This window comes from Gavialis gangeticus, unplaced genomic scaffold (assembly GCF_001723915.1).
Source record: "Gavialis gangeticus isolate Ggan-Ray unplaced genomic scaffold, GavGan_comp1, whole genome shotgun sequence".
Lineage (NCBI taxonomy): Eukaryota > Metazoa > Chordata > Crocodylia > Gavialidae > Gavialis > Gavialis gangeticus.
In genome coordinates, this window is record NW_017729002.1 from 19,952,606 (window position 1) to 19,968,226 (window position 15,621).

The following is a 15,621-nucleotide window of genomic DNA, read 5'->3' on the forward strand; positions in this document are numbered from 1 at the left end:
ACATCCACCACGACACCTGCATCCATGGCCTTTGTGACCTGATCGTAGAAGGCAATCAGGTTGGTCTGACATGATCTCCCCCTAATAAATCCATGCTGATTGCCCCTGAGCATCATTTCTGATGCCGGCCCATCACAAATGTGCTCCTTGATGTGTATTGCTCTGTTTCATACAGATACAATGTTGACATGCAGATGAAAGGGAGATGAAAACTTTGAGAATAAGTCAAGCTGAATGGAGCCCATAAGCTGTAACTGAACTGATTTTTGTTTATATTACTCTAATTCTGAAGAGCCCTAGTCTCAGGCCATGGATGGTGCTGTTGTGCAAGCAACCTTTGCTACAAATGAAAACTTGTAATACAGACATGTATCCAAATGGCCTTTGGCATCTCCCATTTTATTGATCATATAAAGTGTTATCTCTCACCCACTTCTATCAGGCTCAGTGCATCTGACTTTTGACTTTATGCAGAATCCGAATGTTTGGGCTCAGAAAGGCCACCTCTGTTACCTAAGTGGAAACCTCAGTGAGGCAAAGGAATGCTATGAGCGAACCATCAGCTTTGTGACAGATGCTGCTGAGATGCACTTTGTTTACCTGCGATTGGGTTCCATCTACCTAGAGGATAAAGAGGTGAGTAGTGGAACATGGGGGTCAAAAAATGGGAACTAACCCAGGGAAGAGAAACTAACTCTTCTGGGCCCTGGTCTTAAGGTCAGGTGCAGCTCCTATCTGCATGGCTTCATATCAGACAATACAGCAAAGCCTCAAGAAACTAAACTGCTTAGTTTTTGTGTATATAATGACCAGCTCAACAAGGCTTCAGTGTTACTGGGATGCCATTATCTCTTTATAGCACCAGATGAGCTCTAAATAGTTCTCATCATTATTGCTATTCTGAGGCAGAACTGCTTGCTACATAAAATTTGTGTAAGGTCTTAGCCACTGCTGTAGCACAATAGCAATTGGATAGTAGTATCTCTAATAGGTCCTATTGGAAATGAGGGGGCTGGAGACTGGAGAGCTCCTGTTGAGAGAAGAGCAACCATGGAGCTGTGAATGGCTCCATAACAAAGATCTATCAAGTTTCTCTCTTCTCTTGGCAGTATGACAAGGCAAAGCAAATCTACCTACTGGCCTGTAAGAAGTCAGCATCCTGCCTCACCTGGCTGGGAGTGGGAATCGCTTGCTATAGGGTAAGAGGACAAGGTGCATTGTATCCATACTTGGTCATTCTGTAGATATTGCTTGGAACTTGGGGAGCTGAAACTGGGACTTGGCTTTCCATTATGCCCCCTTTTCCTTAAGCAGAAGCTTTTCATCGAAACTGTCTGTGGAAGTAAAGCTCTTTAGATCCATTTTTGGGTACTGGCCACACAGCACTTTATGCCAGCATGGTTACAAGTGTGAGGCCCAGCTTTTTTCCTATCCACCCACTCTTTGGGGTCACCAGAATTTCCTGTCTGGGTATGTCATGCAATCTCTGTTCAGTACTCCATGTTAAATGAGTGTCGTTCTGCCTGCAACTTGAGTATCAACAGAAAGGATCCTCTTCCATTGGCCTACATTGCTTTCTTAAGCTGGACGGAATATAGAGAATTCAATGGCTGCAAAGAGCTGCTGAGAAGACCCCTTTCTTTTATTAAAGGCATGAGCATTGTCAGAATGGAAGGCCTCTGGCCACAACAGATGCAGCATTGGTCCAGGGACTCCCTGGCACTGGAAGTATTGTCCTCAGAAAATGAGTGGGAGAGTTCAGAGACAATCTGTTCTCCTCCTCAGCCATCCTAAGTATTCTAGGTGGAAGCAAATGAGTTACTGCCAATTCATTGAGAATAGCCCAAGCTAATTTGTAACTAAATGGGGTTATCCAGCAGCAGTTTGCCCTACAAATAAGGGGAGCTATAGACTCTGGCACTGAGATCAGTTGTCTTCCTATCCCTGCTCAAAATTCACACGGCTGTGTTCATATCATTATGCAAGTCAGAGGAGTTTGGGACCAGAAGCACTTCATAAGACTTTTGTTGCTGAGATTTTTCCAATTGTCCTATCAGTGGCTTGTTGAATTTTGAAGCATGTTTGACCACCTGTTCAGGTTTTGCTCATCTTTCTTGTCTCCCTCTGTAAAGCTGAAAGAGATGGGAGAAGCAGAAGAAGCCCTTTCTGAAGCTAATGCCCTGAATAACAACAATGCTGAAGTGTGGGCATATCTAGCCCTAGTCTGCATGCAAGTGAGTGCCCAGCCAGCCCATTACTACAGCATCAAATGTGACAATGTGTTCTGCTTTATCTGCAACTACTTACATGTCTGAAAGGCTTCTCATATGTTGCAGTGGTAAAAATAGATTCAGACTTGTTGTTCTCAGAACTCCCCCCCCCCACACACACACACACACAAAAGAGGGAACAATCTGATGACAAAAGAAATGACTTTTCCTTTTTGTTTCCCATTACCCTTCCTCCTACTGAATGTTCCCTAGCTGAGGCATTCCTATCACCAAAAGCCATTAAAATATGTCCCTTTGCAGCAACTGAAACACCTGATCTTGTCCTGTCAAATACGTTTTTCACTTGCTGCTGTTGTTTTCCAGGAGGGAAGGCAGCTGGAAGCAGAGCAGTGTTACAAATACACAGTGAAGGTTTGTATTTTTCTCATCTCTTCTGCTTTGTTGCATTTGGGTGCAGAAAACAGAATGAATAGGTTGGCTCGAGGTCTGCTGTTGATTAAAAAAAGAAACCACATTTATTTTGCTTGACTTGGGGGTTCTAAATGTTCCTGCTGAAAGAAGCACTTGCCCTTTTTTAAGGTGTGAATTATGTTTGGAAATAAGGTATTTAATTAAAGCTGACATTTCTGAGGCTCTGGCTGTAAGCTAGTTTTGCTGACATATGATACCATTTCTGACACGGGCAATAGGGCAGTTTTTGGCACAATGACAGAAAGCTGTTTCTGTTTCCTTCTAGTTACTAGGTGATATTAGTTGGTTGAATCCATCACTGTGGCTCCAAATATTCTAGAAAGATGCATTTTAAGTGCTTTCAGGTATACTGATGTGATCCTGTTTTGATCATCATCTTTTCCATACAGTTAGAGCTGAACAAGGAGGATCTGCTGCAGGAAATCCATGAGGTACAGCAAATTGTTGGCTTTGGGAACCCATCATTCTGAGCATGTAAACTTCTCTGACCTGTGACCTCTCCTGTTCATTCACAGGATGAGTGACCATCAGTCTTGGTTCAATTATATCGCCTAATAAATTGAATATTTTCAAATTCAGAAACTTGCATACTTACTGGTAAAACGTCAAGTTGTGCCCTTATGGAGTTCTCTTCTCACATGGTCCTTGCCCTATCGCTATTAGGTTTTCAGTCAGTACATGGCTGTGCTTTTCTTTTTGGAGCCTCCTGAGGTGGGAATCCACTTCCTTCTGAAATTCAGCTTAGTGAATTTTCACGTCTGCAAAACCCAGAAAACTTTCCCCCAAAGTTTGATTTTTTTTACCTCTAAGTTTCAGGCATTATCTTTCCCTTCCATCTCTTCTTAAAAGTTACTTGCTTGGTTAGCCCAATCTGTCACTTATCTTGCTGCCTTCACAGCAGACAATCTAGCACCCTTGTACTAGTGACTAGAGAGCTGCTCCACTCCCATTCTGCAATGTGCAATTTATCATAGAGGCCTCACATATGAAAGGCCCTCTTAGAAACTGGACTATTTGGGGTTAATTGTATCCTTTATTTATACTGGCTGGCATTTGTGTTATACAACCTAGAGTTTGGGGTGTCTGTTTACAAATAACATTATTTTATGTCTTCGTATCGTATTGGCTATCGTATTGATTAGCTTAATCTGTGCAAGGAAATTATGATTACTTCTCACCATTTACATTCCTAAAGTGACTTTTGCCATTTATTTTTGTTTAATTTTTAAAACAGTTCATCACAGTTATCAGGAGTCCTGTGTTAGGTACCAGCATTATCAAAACAAAGGCCTATACTAGTAGTAAAGATAAGTCACTAGAAAATGATAATGGAATGACCAAAAAAGACAAAAAACAACACTAATCTGAGATGCTTATTATGTCAGAAGCTGTGAGATATAGCAAGCCAGTCAAGCTGCAGTGAACTCTGCAATTTAGAACAGATGCAAGTGACTGATGCTGCTGGAAATTCGGCTTCCTGCCCTTTTGATTTAATAAACACAAATATAGCACCATAATTCTGCTACATGGAATTTTCCATTTACTTTTAGACCACCGTGAAGTCAGAGAACAGAGTAGAGAAATGTTAGTTGCTGCAAAAATGTCTGTCATTATTTTACAGCAAGTGAATCATATAAGTTCTGGTAATTTTCAGTAGAGATTGAAGTAGAATAAGGGGAAGACTAGAGAGCTAGGAGTAGAAATCTATGGTGAAAATCAAGGCATTGTCTGATGATGGACAATGGTGAATGTGCCTGGTATGTGGGAGGAAATAAGAACATGAGGCTGTTTGCAAAGTAGGGAGCAGCATGGCGTGGGGGCAGGAAGGTATTAAGTCAAAGAGAAGGATAAATGAAGTGACAAAAGTAATTTGACAATGGGGAGCAAGAAACCGGGAATACAGCTAGGGGGTCAGTAACAGTATCTGTCCCAGTCCTGTGTAAGGACTCTTGTTTATCCTACAAAGGCCAAAGACAGAAATGTGGGCAGAGTCTAGATTTGTGTAGAATTGTAAAGGTAGACATAAGGAGTTTCAGCTTGAAAATAGCATAGACCAAATAAAGAGACTCAAGGGGTGACACTCCCAGGAAGGGAAGAAAGCAAGATTGAGATTTGGGATAAACTGAAGAGGAGAAATGAGTGGATAGGACACAATTAGGTATCTAAACATGATGTAACAAGAGGGGACCAAGATTTTGGCAGGGGGTCAGAGGAAAAGACATCTCTTAATGTGAGAGAGGATATTTGACAAGAGCCTGGATATTAGGAGAGGGAAGGAAGGTATGAGAAACAGAGCAGACAGAACATTTGCAAGTGGCGTTTTAATTCTCTGATTCATTTGGTGCAGCTAATTATTAATTTGTCTTCCCCCAGAGGAGCATGCAATGATCTTGGCTGTCAGACTCTTCATAGTCTACCTCAGCTGCCAATGCTAACTGTACTTTGGAGGTGGTTTGTTTTTAATCTGTGAAGTACAGGCAGGAATGAACTTTAAATAATGGAGGAATGAGTCATGTTGGGGGAAATGTAACTGAACAGAAAAGAGCTGGGGAAGATTGCTGCAGAGGCCAGCTCTGTGATCCTGACAGGGATGTAGGAAGTGAGGCCTGTGAGCCCAAGTGATTTTTTTAGGTGTATGTGACCTTTGTATCTAGATTTTACAGACTCCAGACTGAGACATTTGTGGTCGTCTTGTTCTCAAGGCAGAGTTGCAACATACAAGCTAATTCAAGGGCATCAAAGATCTGGCCCATACAGCCCCACCATCAGGCCCCTGGGGGCTGCACCTTGGTCTGAGCTGACCCATGTGGGACCAGGCTGAGCCCACATGCAGGGCCTGCTCCAGGTGAGGCTGAAGTTAGGTCCTTATTCTTGGTTCCTTTTTCAAAGCCAATCTTTACATGACTACACACTGTCAACAATGAACAAGACAAGTTAGAATTTCATAAATAAAAATGTAAAATAGTATCATGCATTGAATACAGAGCCCTGAATAAAGAGCTGAGATTAGGCCAGGGTTATGGGGCAAACTCATTTTCGGGCCACCCCAAACCTCACATCTCCACCGCTGGGGAAACACTTCTGAGTAAGTATGAGCGTAAAACCTTTCTGTTAGTAAATCTACATTTTCCCACAAGCTTCTACCTCCCGGTCTTGTTTCATGCACTGCTGACAACCTTGGACTGTGTTAAGACTCGCTGTGAAAAAGGAACCGGGAATAAGGAGCGACTTCGGCCTCCTCCGCTCCGCTCCGGTCTCGGGCCTGCGGGCGCCGCGCGGTGCAGCCCGGCCGGTCCCGCGGGGGGGGAGGGGCAGGGCTCCGTGGGCCCGATCCGGCCACGTTGGACCCCTCCACGAAGTCGTTCAGAGGCGTGTTTGCTTCCCCGAGCACCTGTGCTGCAGGGGCCGCGGCCGACGGAGACCGCCCTGCCCGCGCCCGACTACGCAGCAAACGGGCCGGCCGAACCTCTCCCACGGAAGCCGCTGAGGCTGGAGGCGGCTAGGTTAACTCCCCGAGGCCGAGCCCGGCTGCCACCACCCCCACAGGACGCCGCGGCGCTGCGAAGACGTGGGCCCGTGGCAACGGGGCGCTGGGTCCTCCCAACGGCCACGGAGCTGTCCCGAGGGGGATGGTGGCCCAAGAGGGACGTTCTACACCCTGCTCCAGGGCGGAGGGGGGCCATTGGGAGGTTCCAACAGACTGAGCGGGGCGGTCACGTGACGACGCAGCCGCTCTAGCTGAGGGCCCAAGAGGTCTATGGTGGCGGGCGGGCTTGGCGGCGCGGATTGGCGGCGGCGGCGGCGGGACGGTTGAGCTGGGGCGCGCGGCCATGGCTAAGGGTACTGCGGGGGTGGGGCGGCGGCAGGAGGATTTGGGAGTCGTGCGGGGCCTGTACGGTTGCGCCCCTTGGCCCCGGTCGGGGATGGGGATGGGGATGAGCCGGCGGGGCGGGAGGTGGCAGGCCCCTGACCGCCCCCCTCGGCTCTCCCCGCCGCAGCCTGGCAGCACCCGTATCTCAACGTGTTCAAGCACTTCAGGGTGGAGGAGTGGAAGCGATCGACGAAGGAAGGAGACGTGACAACCTTCATGGTAATGGCTGCACACCCCCGGGAGAACCACCCAGCCCCAGGCGGGAGGGCCCTTGTGCTGCCTTGCGCCTGCAGCCCCTTGAGGCAGTAGGAAACGTGGTGGTTCCTCACACAGGGATTGCTGTGGTCCTCTTGGGGCATCAGTCCCTTGCCAGGAGAGGGAGGTCCCTGGAGCACAGTGTCTGCAGACCTGGTCAGTACTGGAGGTCTGTACTGGAAAGCTGGAGCACCATGAGGCAGGATCCCACAGTTCCCCGGTCTCTGCGCTCCAGCGCCCCAGTAGACTGATCTTGTTACATCCCAGACTCCAAGCTAAAGCGAGCAGATGTCATTGCATGTGTTGCGTGGGCAAACAGTAGGTTGCCACCACAGTATCTGCACTTTGTTTTCCTACATTGAAAGAAAACTTTGCATTAATGCACATTTGCTTTTCTCAGGACAAGACGCTGAAGGGAACAGTGTATCGTATCCGAGGGTCCGTTCCTGCCAGTAACTACATTCAGCTGCCTAAGACCAGCACGCAGTCATTGGGGCTCACTGGACGTTACTTTTATCTGCTCCTCAGGCCCATGCCCAACAAGTATTTTGTTGTGCACCTGGATGTCACCACAGAGGTATGTGAGTGAGTGTGTGCACATCCATCTCGTGGTTTTCAGTGTAACTGATGCTGTCACATGAGTAGAGGAGTGAGGGATGCCTGGAATATGGTAGTTTTTCATAAGAGTTTGATCACAGAACAGAGCTGCACAGCATGGACTGTCTTATGGCAAGGTAATCTGCTATAGGTCTCTCAGGCAGAAGTCCCAAAGACCAGGGGTTGGCAGCCTACAGCCCATGTGCCAGATCTGGCCTATGAAGAGATTGGAGCCTGAGATGGCAGAGGGACTTCTGCCCAGCACTGTGCATTCTTCTGCCTTGGGGCTCTGATCCCCTCCACAGCATCCAGCAAGTGACTGCCCCTGCCTTTTCTACTCAGGGCAAACAGCTGTTCCTTCACCCCCACTACTGCGGCTTCTGTGTAGTTTCACTGCTGAATTTGTTACTTGTCGTTGTTGGCTACGGAAATCAGTGGTATTTGGTGGTGTACCAAGGGAGATGCTACAGAGCGGACTGGTAGCTTGCAGCAGCAACTGGGTCATAAGCGGCTACCAGTCACTTTTAAAAATTGCCAACGCTAGCTGTAAATGGTGGTAGTGTTGTCAGAATGAAACTGAAAAGGAGGGATGCCTTCTTAAACATCTTTGTGTGCCTTACTTCTAGGTTCAGAGACCTCCTGGCAGTCCTTTAGCTCTTAATTTACTTAATGTGGAAGCTTGTTTTATTGTCAGTAGCGATTACCCTGGACTTCATTTGATTCATGTTCTAATATGAAATTGGTGGACTCAAGATAAGGGCTCATAATCCATGTCTATGACCTCAGTATGTGTTCTTTCTGGCCAATAGTCACATTGTATAGGGCAGCCCACAAGATAAGCTGGTTGTAGTCTTTTGGGGCGAAGTGGGTCAATGTAAATAAAGTCATGTGGACCAAGTTAACAAACTCTCTTATCTGTAGCATTTCCCTGTATTCCTTGCTTGGTGAATAACACAGTACTTTGTTCTCAGGATAGCCAGGTCGTCCGCATCTCCTTCTCCAACCTTTTTAAGGAGTTCAAATCGACAGCTACATGGCTTCAATTCCCCTTCATCTGTGGAGCAGCCAAAGGATCAGTGTATGAGAGTACTGAAAAGACTTCCAAGCGAGGTAAAAGAATGTGTCTGGTGATATGAGTTAGGCTGAGTCCTCAGTGAAGGGATAACAGTGAACACCTTTGCAAAGACAAATAACCAATCCTGTCTTACTAGTACTATAATCATTTATGACCTGAGCTTTCTAGGATTGGATTTATTCTATGAATTTTGTGTGGTGTTTCATTTAAGTACAGGTTCAAGCATGATGAGAAAGTTGGTGTTTAAATGATTTTAACACTTAAGTTTTAAAAGTGCTGTGGTCCCCCTGTTTTACCTGGGGCAGGTTAGGGTATTATGTCTTGTGTTGTCAGGGTTGATGGTAGTTTTACTAAGAGATTAGATTATGGATTTTTATAGGATGGTTTGGATAGGGATGGTCCTGCATCAGTCTGGGGGTTGGACTAGATGATCCTACTTCTTAGAGGTGCACCAATATATTGGTGCCATATCAGGTTGGCACCGATAAAAGGAAAATGAACATTATTGGCTATAGGCTTTTTTTTGGCTGGTGTAGCCAGTAATGTACTGATAAATACAATATGCCTTCTGGCTGGGGCCCCTGGATGTGTGAATGTGCACAGCCACACATGGCCAGGCATGCAGCCTGGCAACATGCAGAGCAGTGCCCTGCAAGTAAGTCTGTGGAGGGGAAAGGGCATGGGGGAAGGACAGATTTGGACGACCCCCCCCCCCCATGGTGAGGAAGGGAGTAGGGCTAGGGTTGGGGGGCACTGCCCTGGCTGGGCAGTTAATGGGACCTTGGGGCCAGGGCAGGGAGTGGGATGGAGCCACAGGCGGCTTGTCCAGGAGACACGGGGGGACAGGCAGGAGTGGCTTCCTGCCATTGTGCACATCCCCCAGGGGAGGCATGTGGGGCACATGTCCCCCCCACCATATTTGTGTGTGGAGTGGAAGCGGGCTGCCCGTTGTGGGCTTGGGGCTATCTGCCCTGCTGCTTTTTGCCCCAGGAGCCATGCATTGGTTGTGTTCCCCCTGTCCACCCAGCGGCAGGGGACACAGGGAGTTGTGCCTCTTGCTGCAGGGCAGGCTGGGGATGCAGCACACTGCTCCTTGGGCAAAAGCAGCAGGGCGGAGAGCCTTGAGTCCACAGTAAGCAGCCCACATCTGCCTTCACCGTTCTAGGCTCTGCTCTTGAAAGTGCCTCCATGCTTAATAATGGTGGCAGCAGTGCTTGAACTAAAGCTCGTTTGATAAGCTTTAGTTCAAGCACCGCTGCTGCCATTTTTAAGGACCAGGATGCTGATCCCCTGGATGAGCTGCCTACGGCTCCGTCCTGCTCCCCCCCAGCATACCATTCACTGTCTTGACTGGGCAGCACCCCCAGCCCCAGTTCTAGTCCCTGCCCCTGCACCACTCCCTCTCTCACTGTGGGAGCTTCAGTCTACCTCCCACTCCCCTTCCTCTCCACAGACTTTACTGCAGGGCACTGCTCTGCATGCTGCTGGGCTTTGCTTCTATAAATCGGTTATCGGATCAGTACCAGCTGATACGCATGGTTAATAATCAGCTATTGGTATCAGCCAAGAAAATCTCTATCAGTGCACCCCTATTACTTTTCTATGATTTTATGAATTTTTTATTTTCCTTTTACACATTATAAAATTAACCTGTGGAACTCTCTGGCTCAGGATATTGAGTCAAGAAAGGATTAAGTGTAATATATGAATAATAATAGGATCAGAAGTTAGGCTAGGATAGGTAGCTATCTTAGCTAGATTATAATTTACTAGGCATTCCTACATCACACTTCTAGCCAGCTGTTGCTTGGCAGCAGGAAGCCATTTCTTCATTATATAGTCTGGTATAATTTGATTATGAGAATCTGACCTATTTTTTGAAGTTAGCAAAGTATGAAGATGACAGAACACGAAGCAATGGTCTAAAATTGCAGCAAGGGAGGTTTAGGTTAGATAGTAGGAAGAATTTTCTTACTAGGAGGGTAGTAAAATGTTGGAACAGGTTACCCAGAGATGTGGTGGAATCTCCATCCTTGGAGGTTTTCAAGACCCAGCTAGACAAAGCTTTGGCTGGGATGATCTAGTTGGGGATGGTCCTCTCTTAAGTAGGGAGTTGGACTAGATGACTTCCTGAGTTCCTTTCCAACCCTAATTTTCTATGATTCTAAAAATGTTAATTGGATTTGGGCATCCAGATTTTCAGGAGTGAAGGCCCCAAAGCCAGGCATAGAAATAAATACATAGGCAGGTAGTTGCCTGCCTGCCTGCAGTTGCCACTTTTCTTCTGCAAATCTTTATCTGTGCTTTAGTGATCATTAGAAACCTAAAAGTGGTGTATGCATGTACTCAGCCATCCTGTCACACACATCCACTCTGTGCCTCTAGAGAAAAGCACAGTCCAACTTATGCCTTTTTTAACATAGTTTATCAGTGTTCAGTGATAGCTTTGATGCAACCTATTTCTGATCTGTAGATCTGGTAGGGGTGGCCCCAGCAAACGTTCGCTGGACTTTTCTGATGCTTGACCTCTACTACATCCTCTCCATGTACTTGAATCGATGCTATAGCCATCTGAAGAGTGTCAAACTCTGCTCCAACCTGCTGGTGAAGAACCTCTATACCAGTGACCTGCTCTTTGACCCAGGTAACCAACTCACGGTTTGTATAACTTAAACCTGCCTGCTAGGATGTCAGAATCTGAGCCTAACCCATTCCCATCAATGTGCTTCTAAACCAGGTTCCCCCCAGAACAGTTTAGCCATATCTGTAGTGATTATACTTTAAGTTCTCAGTTAATAGGAAAATGAGACAACATCAAGAAATCAAAGCATTCTTATTATCTAGAACAAGTAGTGACAGTGCTTTGTCCTTCCTTGGTGCCTTCTCTCTGGGAGAGACAAGAGCTGCTCATGTATTAATGAATTACATTGCCCTTACTTTTCTGTGAGGAGGAGTATTACCTCCCATTCTGCAGCTGCCCAAACCAAGGCCTATATACCAAATCAGTGACAGAAGAGGAAGAGGGAATTCCAGGTCTTGACTCCTAGGCTAGTGCTCTAACCACTAGCCAGTCCTTCCAGAAGGCTGTCCTTTCTTGTCACACTGAAATCCAGGATTTTTCCAACCTTCATCATCAGCGCAACAGAGAAATGACAGAACTTTTTTCTTCTGACGCATTCTTCTTTCCAGAGGGACATTAGGATGGAGATCAAAAAGTTCTTCCTAACTAGGAGGGTGGTCAAGCATTGGAATAGGCTACCTAGAGAAGTTGTGGAATCTGTCTGTGGAAATTTTCAAGAGCAGGTTAAACAGATACTTTACTGGAATGGTTTAGTCCGGGATGTTCCTGCTTTGGGCAAGGGGCTGGACTAAAAGACCTCCTGAGGTCTCTTGTAGCCTTCTGTCCTATGATACTTTGTTTGAAAGGCAAATCAGGAAGTTGAAAAGGACCACAAAGGTCATCTAGTCTAGTCCTTGCACAAATGTAGGATTTAGTATTCCTAATAATAAGAAAGCCAGTCTCTTCCTGAACAGATGAAATGAAGAAGAAACAATGCCTAAAGTGAGAATTAAGCCTTCTGGCTTCACTGTTAGTACCACATCCACTAGACTGGCATTTCTCAACCTGTGGATCATGACCCAAAAGTTAGTTGCAAGAATGTTTCAAAGGGTCAGGGGCTGAGACAGGGCTGGGGCAGCAGGAAGGCACCAGCCCCTTCCAGTGGGAAGGGGGTGAGGGAGAGCTGTGTGGCCAGGCTGGTGGCACTGGGGCTGGTGTCCATGCTTGGGATGGGGCAGCCCGAAGACACTGCTTGTGGGGTAAGAAGGGCCATGACCAGGCTGCCTGGTGTGGTGTGGCAGGCCTAGCCCAGGGCAGGGGGGGATGCCACAGGCCTCTTCTCCCTCCAGCTTGTGCTGGGGCCAGACTCATTCAGTTGCCGCCCATGAGCCAGAGTCATTGCAGCCACTGCGCACCAGCCCAAGTGGGTTGGGGGCAACTGGGAGGCCCTCCGGCAGGGCTGGGGGGCAGGGGAAGGGGACTGTGGGTCAGAAGTGAGGGACACCAGCATAGCCCAGAAGGGCAGGGGACCAGTAGGGCCAGGGGGATGTGAGTTGGGACAGGCCATGAATTTTTGCAAATGGGTCCTCGTAGGAAAAGGGTTGAGAACCACTGCACTAGACTTTACAGTCTCCCAGAGTTTGCCATGGTGGGATTTGAATCCATGCACCCCAGGCAGGATGTATTGCTCAGGTGCACTACCAGCTGGCTGTCAAATTGTGGCACATTAGCAGAAAGGAATTTTACAGGCAATGTGTCCTACTGGACTATCTCCCAGATGTGCTTTTGCACAAAAAAACCGTACTTCAATGAATTCAGTACATTGATTGAATTCAATAAATGGATGGCACAGGCATCCAATAAGCTATGAAAACAGAAAAATAGCCTAATGCCAATCACACAGAGCTACAGATAGCCTTAGCAAAGCTCATTGATGCCAAGTTTCAAATCCTGTTGTAGAGCATGTCAGTTATGCTGCAAAAGATGACCTCCTGTAACAAAGCTCTGAACTACCCAGCCTTGTTGGAAGCTGCAAGTTTCAAGGATATGGTGTGTTCACTTGCTATAATCACTGTTTATTTTCCAAGTTGTAATCTCTTTTTTTCAGACAGACTTTAGAAAGACAATTTTCTGTAGGGAATTCCATGTGACTTTCTATAAATTGATCCATCCAACTCCCTTTGGAGACACCTTCAGATGTTCTAGGAGTGTTTATCCTCCTTGATTGTCTCCTCTTTGTTTGCCTTTAGGGGTGACCTTCTCAGAGGCCCGACAAGCCAAACAGACATTCCATGGCATCTCCCCTGTACCGCGAGAAATGGCCTTTCCTGTGCCAAAGGGAGAGAGCTGGCATGACCACTATGACTATATCAGGTATGTTGGCTAAGTGCTGCTTTTCAGCAGGGAAGTAGCTCATACCAAGAACTACCATTAGATCTGTAAGTGTGGTTATTATGTATGTGCAAATATATCTTGTGCATCAAAAAGCTACAGTCAGAAAAGGAAGTCTGCACAGTTAAGCAGGGATCAGCTAGGAAATGCCAGCACTTGAATCAGTCTGCGATTATAGTGGAAACACTTTGGCCACCTTAGTTGTATCAGTCAGTTACTAATGTTCTACCCGTAATGAGTGGGGTGCAAGCACAACACAGCTTATATTTTCAGCCCTTAATTGTTGACAGCTAATATTTTTGGCACAGGACAGGGCTGTTTAAGCTTCCAGCAGCAGAGCTGCCAGTTCCTAATCAACAGGCCCAGAGCAGGTGTGGATAACACCATGCCTCTGACACAGCAGACAGGCAATAGACATGCCAAATTTCATTCCTTGCTGGGGTTTGTCCATATTGATAGCTTAACCAGGTAAAAACCTTCCTGTTGGCCTTGATGTCTCCTAGGGAGACTTTTGCTTTAGAGGCTTCATCTGCATTGCGAGTGATGACCTGGATTACATCAGCTAATGCCTATTTGGATTCAAGCCAGTTGTGTCAGTTGAGCTTTTTGCTACCTAAGGAGCTTATTCCACCCCCCCAAATGAAATAACCTAGACAGACCAAAGTGCAATTTTGCTTGTTTGATTGGGTCTTCACAAGCTGCTTTTTCCTACCTTGTTATTTCATTACCATGACAGGAGGCCTAGGGCTTCTGTTGCTTTGAGAGGAGAAAATGTCACACTTGAGACTGAGGGCAGTTAGACTGAAGCTAGCTGTGAGAGGGTAGGCACTTTGGGATCGCTGCTGATAACACAGGGAGCTGCATATTATAGCAGAAGAGACGATGCCAGCAGCCAGGAGGCTGCTGCTTAGCAGAAGCTGGCTGCAGAAGAACCAGCCACTAGAAGTTAGAGCAGGTTCCCTGGAGTACAGACTACAGGTGGTTATTGCATAGAGTGAACGTTATAATTTTAGGGAAATTTGGGGGCGGGGCAGGGGTGTCGGGGTGTGTGCATGCACACACATACATATGTGGGGGTAATGTGTAGCAGCATGCAGCGCTGGAGAAGGTGCAGTGCATTTCTCACCGGGGCCAGGGCTGCAGTCTGGGGCCAGGCACTGGCTGGGCTGGGGCGCTAGGCAGGCTTTGTCTCACTCATGGCTCTGGCGCTGTCCCAGCACCTACATCTTCATCTTGGCTGTGCGCCCCTGGGTTGGGCAGGTGCAACCAGTCTGGGCCTCGCATCCGCCTCTGCATTTAGGGCAGAGCAGAAATGGGTAGAAGCTGAACAGGCCAAGGCCCCACCAAGGGACAGAAAAGCTGAGAGTGGCCTTAAAGGGGACTGGGGGCCCTGAAACAATTAGTGTATTACCACCTGTGAGGCATGGGCATGGCTGTAGGAGTGTAGGGGAGGTTCAGAGGCTGTGAATAGTCCATAAGGCTATGGGTGCCCCAGGCATGAAGGGGCCAGGAGGGTGCCCATCTTAGTGGGAGAGCAGGATCAAAGCTAGCAGGATCTGAGGAGAGTCCATTGGCTGGCAAACAGACTAAAAGTTGCCCTGGGACCATTAGGCAGCTTCCTTTAACTATCTAACCAGTACATCAAAGTGTGGCAGGGGAGATTAGAAGGGAGGGTACCCAGAATCAGAGCAAAACGGGAGCCATTTAGCCACCAGGTGGCAGCATGTCGTTCCCCCCCCTTCACTGCACAGTCCTGTTGCAATTATCATTTGCACCTCTTAGCATCAAGACATGGGAAATCTCTTGGTATTGACAGGGAGTGGGGATGATAGGAGTCATGTATCTGATGACAAACTGAGTCAGTCAGGTGACTCTACCTCTGTGTGCACTTGACAGCAAATTATTGAAGTGGAACCCTGTATCCCTCTTTCAAGATGAATTGCCTCTGATTTTCTTACTCAGATTTCCCTCTGATGGCTCCAAGTTGCCATATGACTCAATTCAAAAGGGTTGTTCCAGGTCTGCAGCAGGTAGGAATACTAAGGTGAATGACCTGAGGTTGTGGTGTCTGTCTGAGTAATGTGTCAAACTGCCATCCAGCCTCTAGATTATCTGGCTTGTCCAACCCAAAACAAAGTCTGACACCCCCCCCCCCCCCCCCCCCCCCCCC

General features: G+C 47.3%; 2 protein-coding genes across 4 annotated transcripts in view; both read left to right on the top strand.

Annotated features, from left to right (window-relative positions):
* CFAP70 (cilia and flagella associated protein 70) overlaps positions 1 to 3,276 on the top strand; it is a 38,442-nt gene extending 35,166 nt beyond the window's left edge. For both annotated transcript variants that reach the window (XM_019507588.1, XM_019507587.1), the window contains 5 exons: positions 475 to 636; positions 1,110 to 1,199; positions 2,133 to 2,234; positions 2,595 to 2,642; positions 3,092 to 3,276. In XM_019507588.1, the coding sequence (XP_019363133.1) occupies positions 475 to 636; positions 1,110 to 1,199; positions 2,133 to 2,234; positions 2,595 to 2,642; positions 3,092 to 3,172 (483 nt within the window). In that variant the 3' untranslated portion in view covers positions 3,173 to 3,276. The remainder of the gene's footprint in view (positions 1 to 474; positions 637 to 1,109; positions 1,200 to 2,132; positions 2,235 to 2,594; positions 2,643 to 3,091) is intronic.
* Positions 3,277 to 6,512: 3,236 nt separating this feature from the next.
* The window catches only part of WDR90 (WD repeat domain 90), a 70,496-nt gene continuing 61,387 nt past the window's right edge, over positions 6,513 to 15,621 (top strand). For both annotated transcript variants that reach the window (XM_019507589.1, XM_019507591.1), the window contains exons 1-7: positions 6,513 to 6,542; positions 6,701 to 6,792; positions 7,229 to 7,405; positions 8,397 to 8,535; positions 10,974 to 11,144; positions 13,310 to 13,433; positions 15,414 to 15,481. In XM_019507589.1, coding sequence (XP_019363134.1) covers positions 6,533 to 6,542; positions 6,701 to 6,792; positions 7,229 to 7,405; positions 8,397 to 8,535; positions 10,974 to 11,144; positions 13,310 to 13,433; positions 15,414 to 15,481 — 781 coding nt within the window. In that variant the 5' untranslated portion in view covers positions 6,513 to 6,532. The remainder of the gene's footprint in view (positions 6,543 to 6,700; positions 6,793 to 7,228; positions 7,406 to 8,396; positions 8,536 to 10,973; positions 11,145 to 13,309; positions 13,434 to 15,413; positions 15,482 to 15,621) is intronic.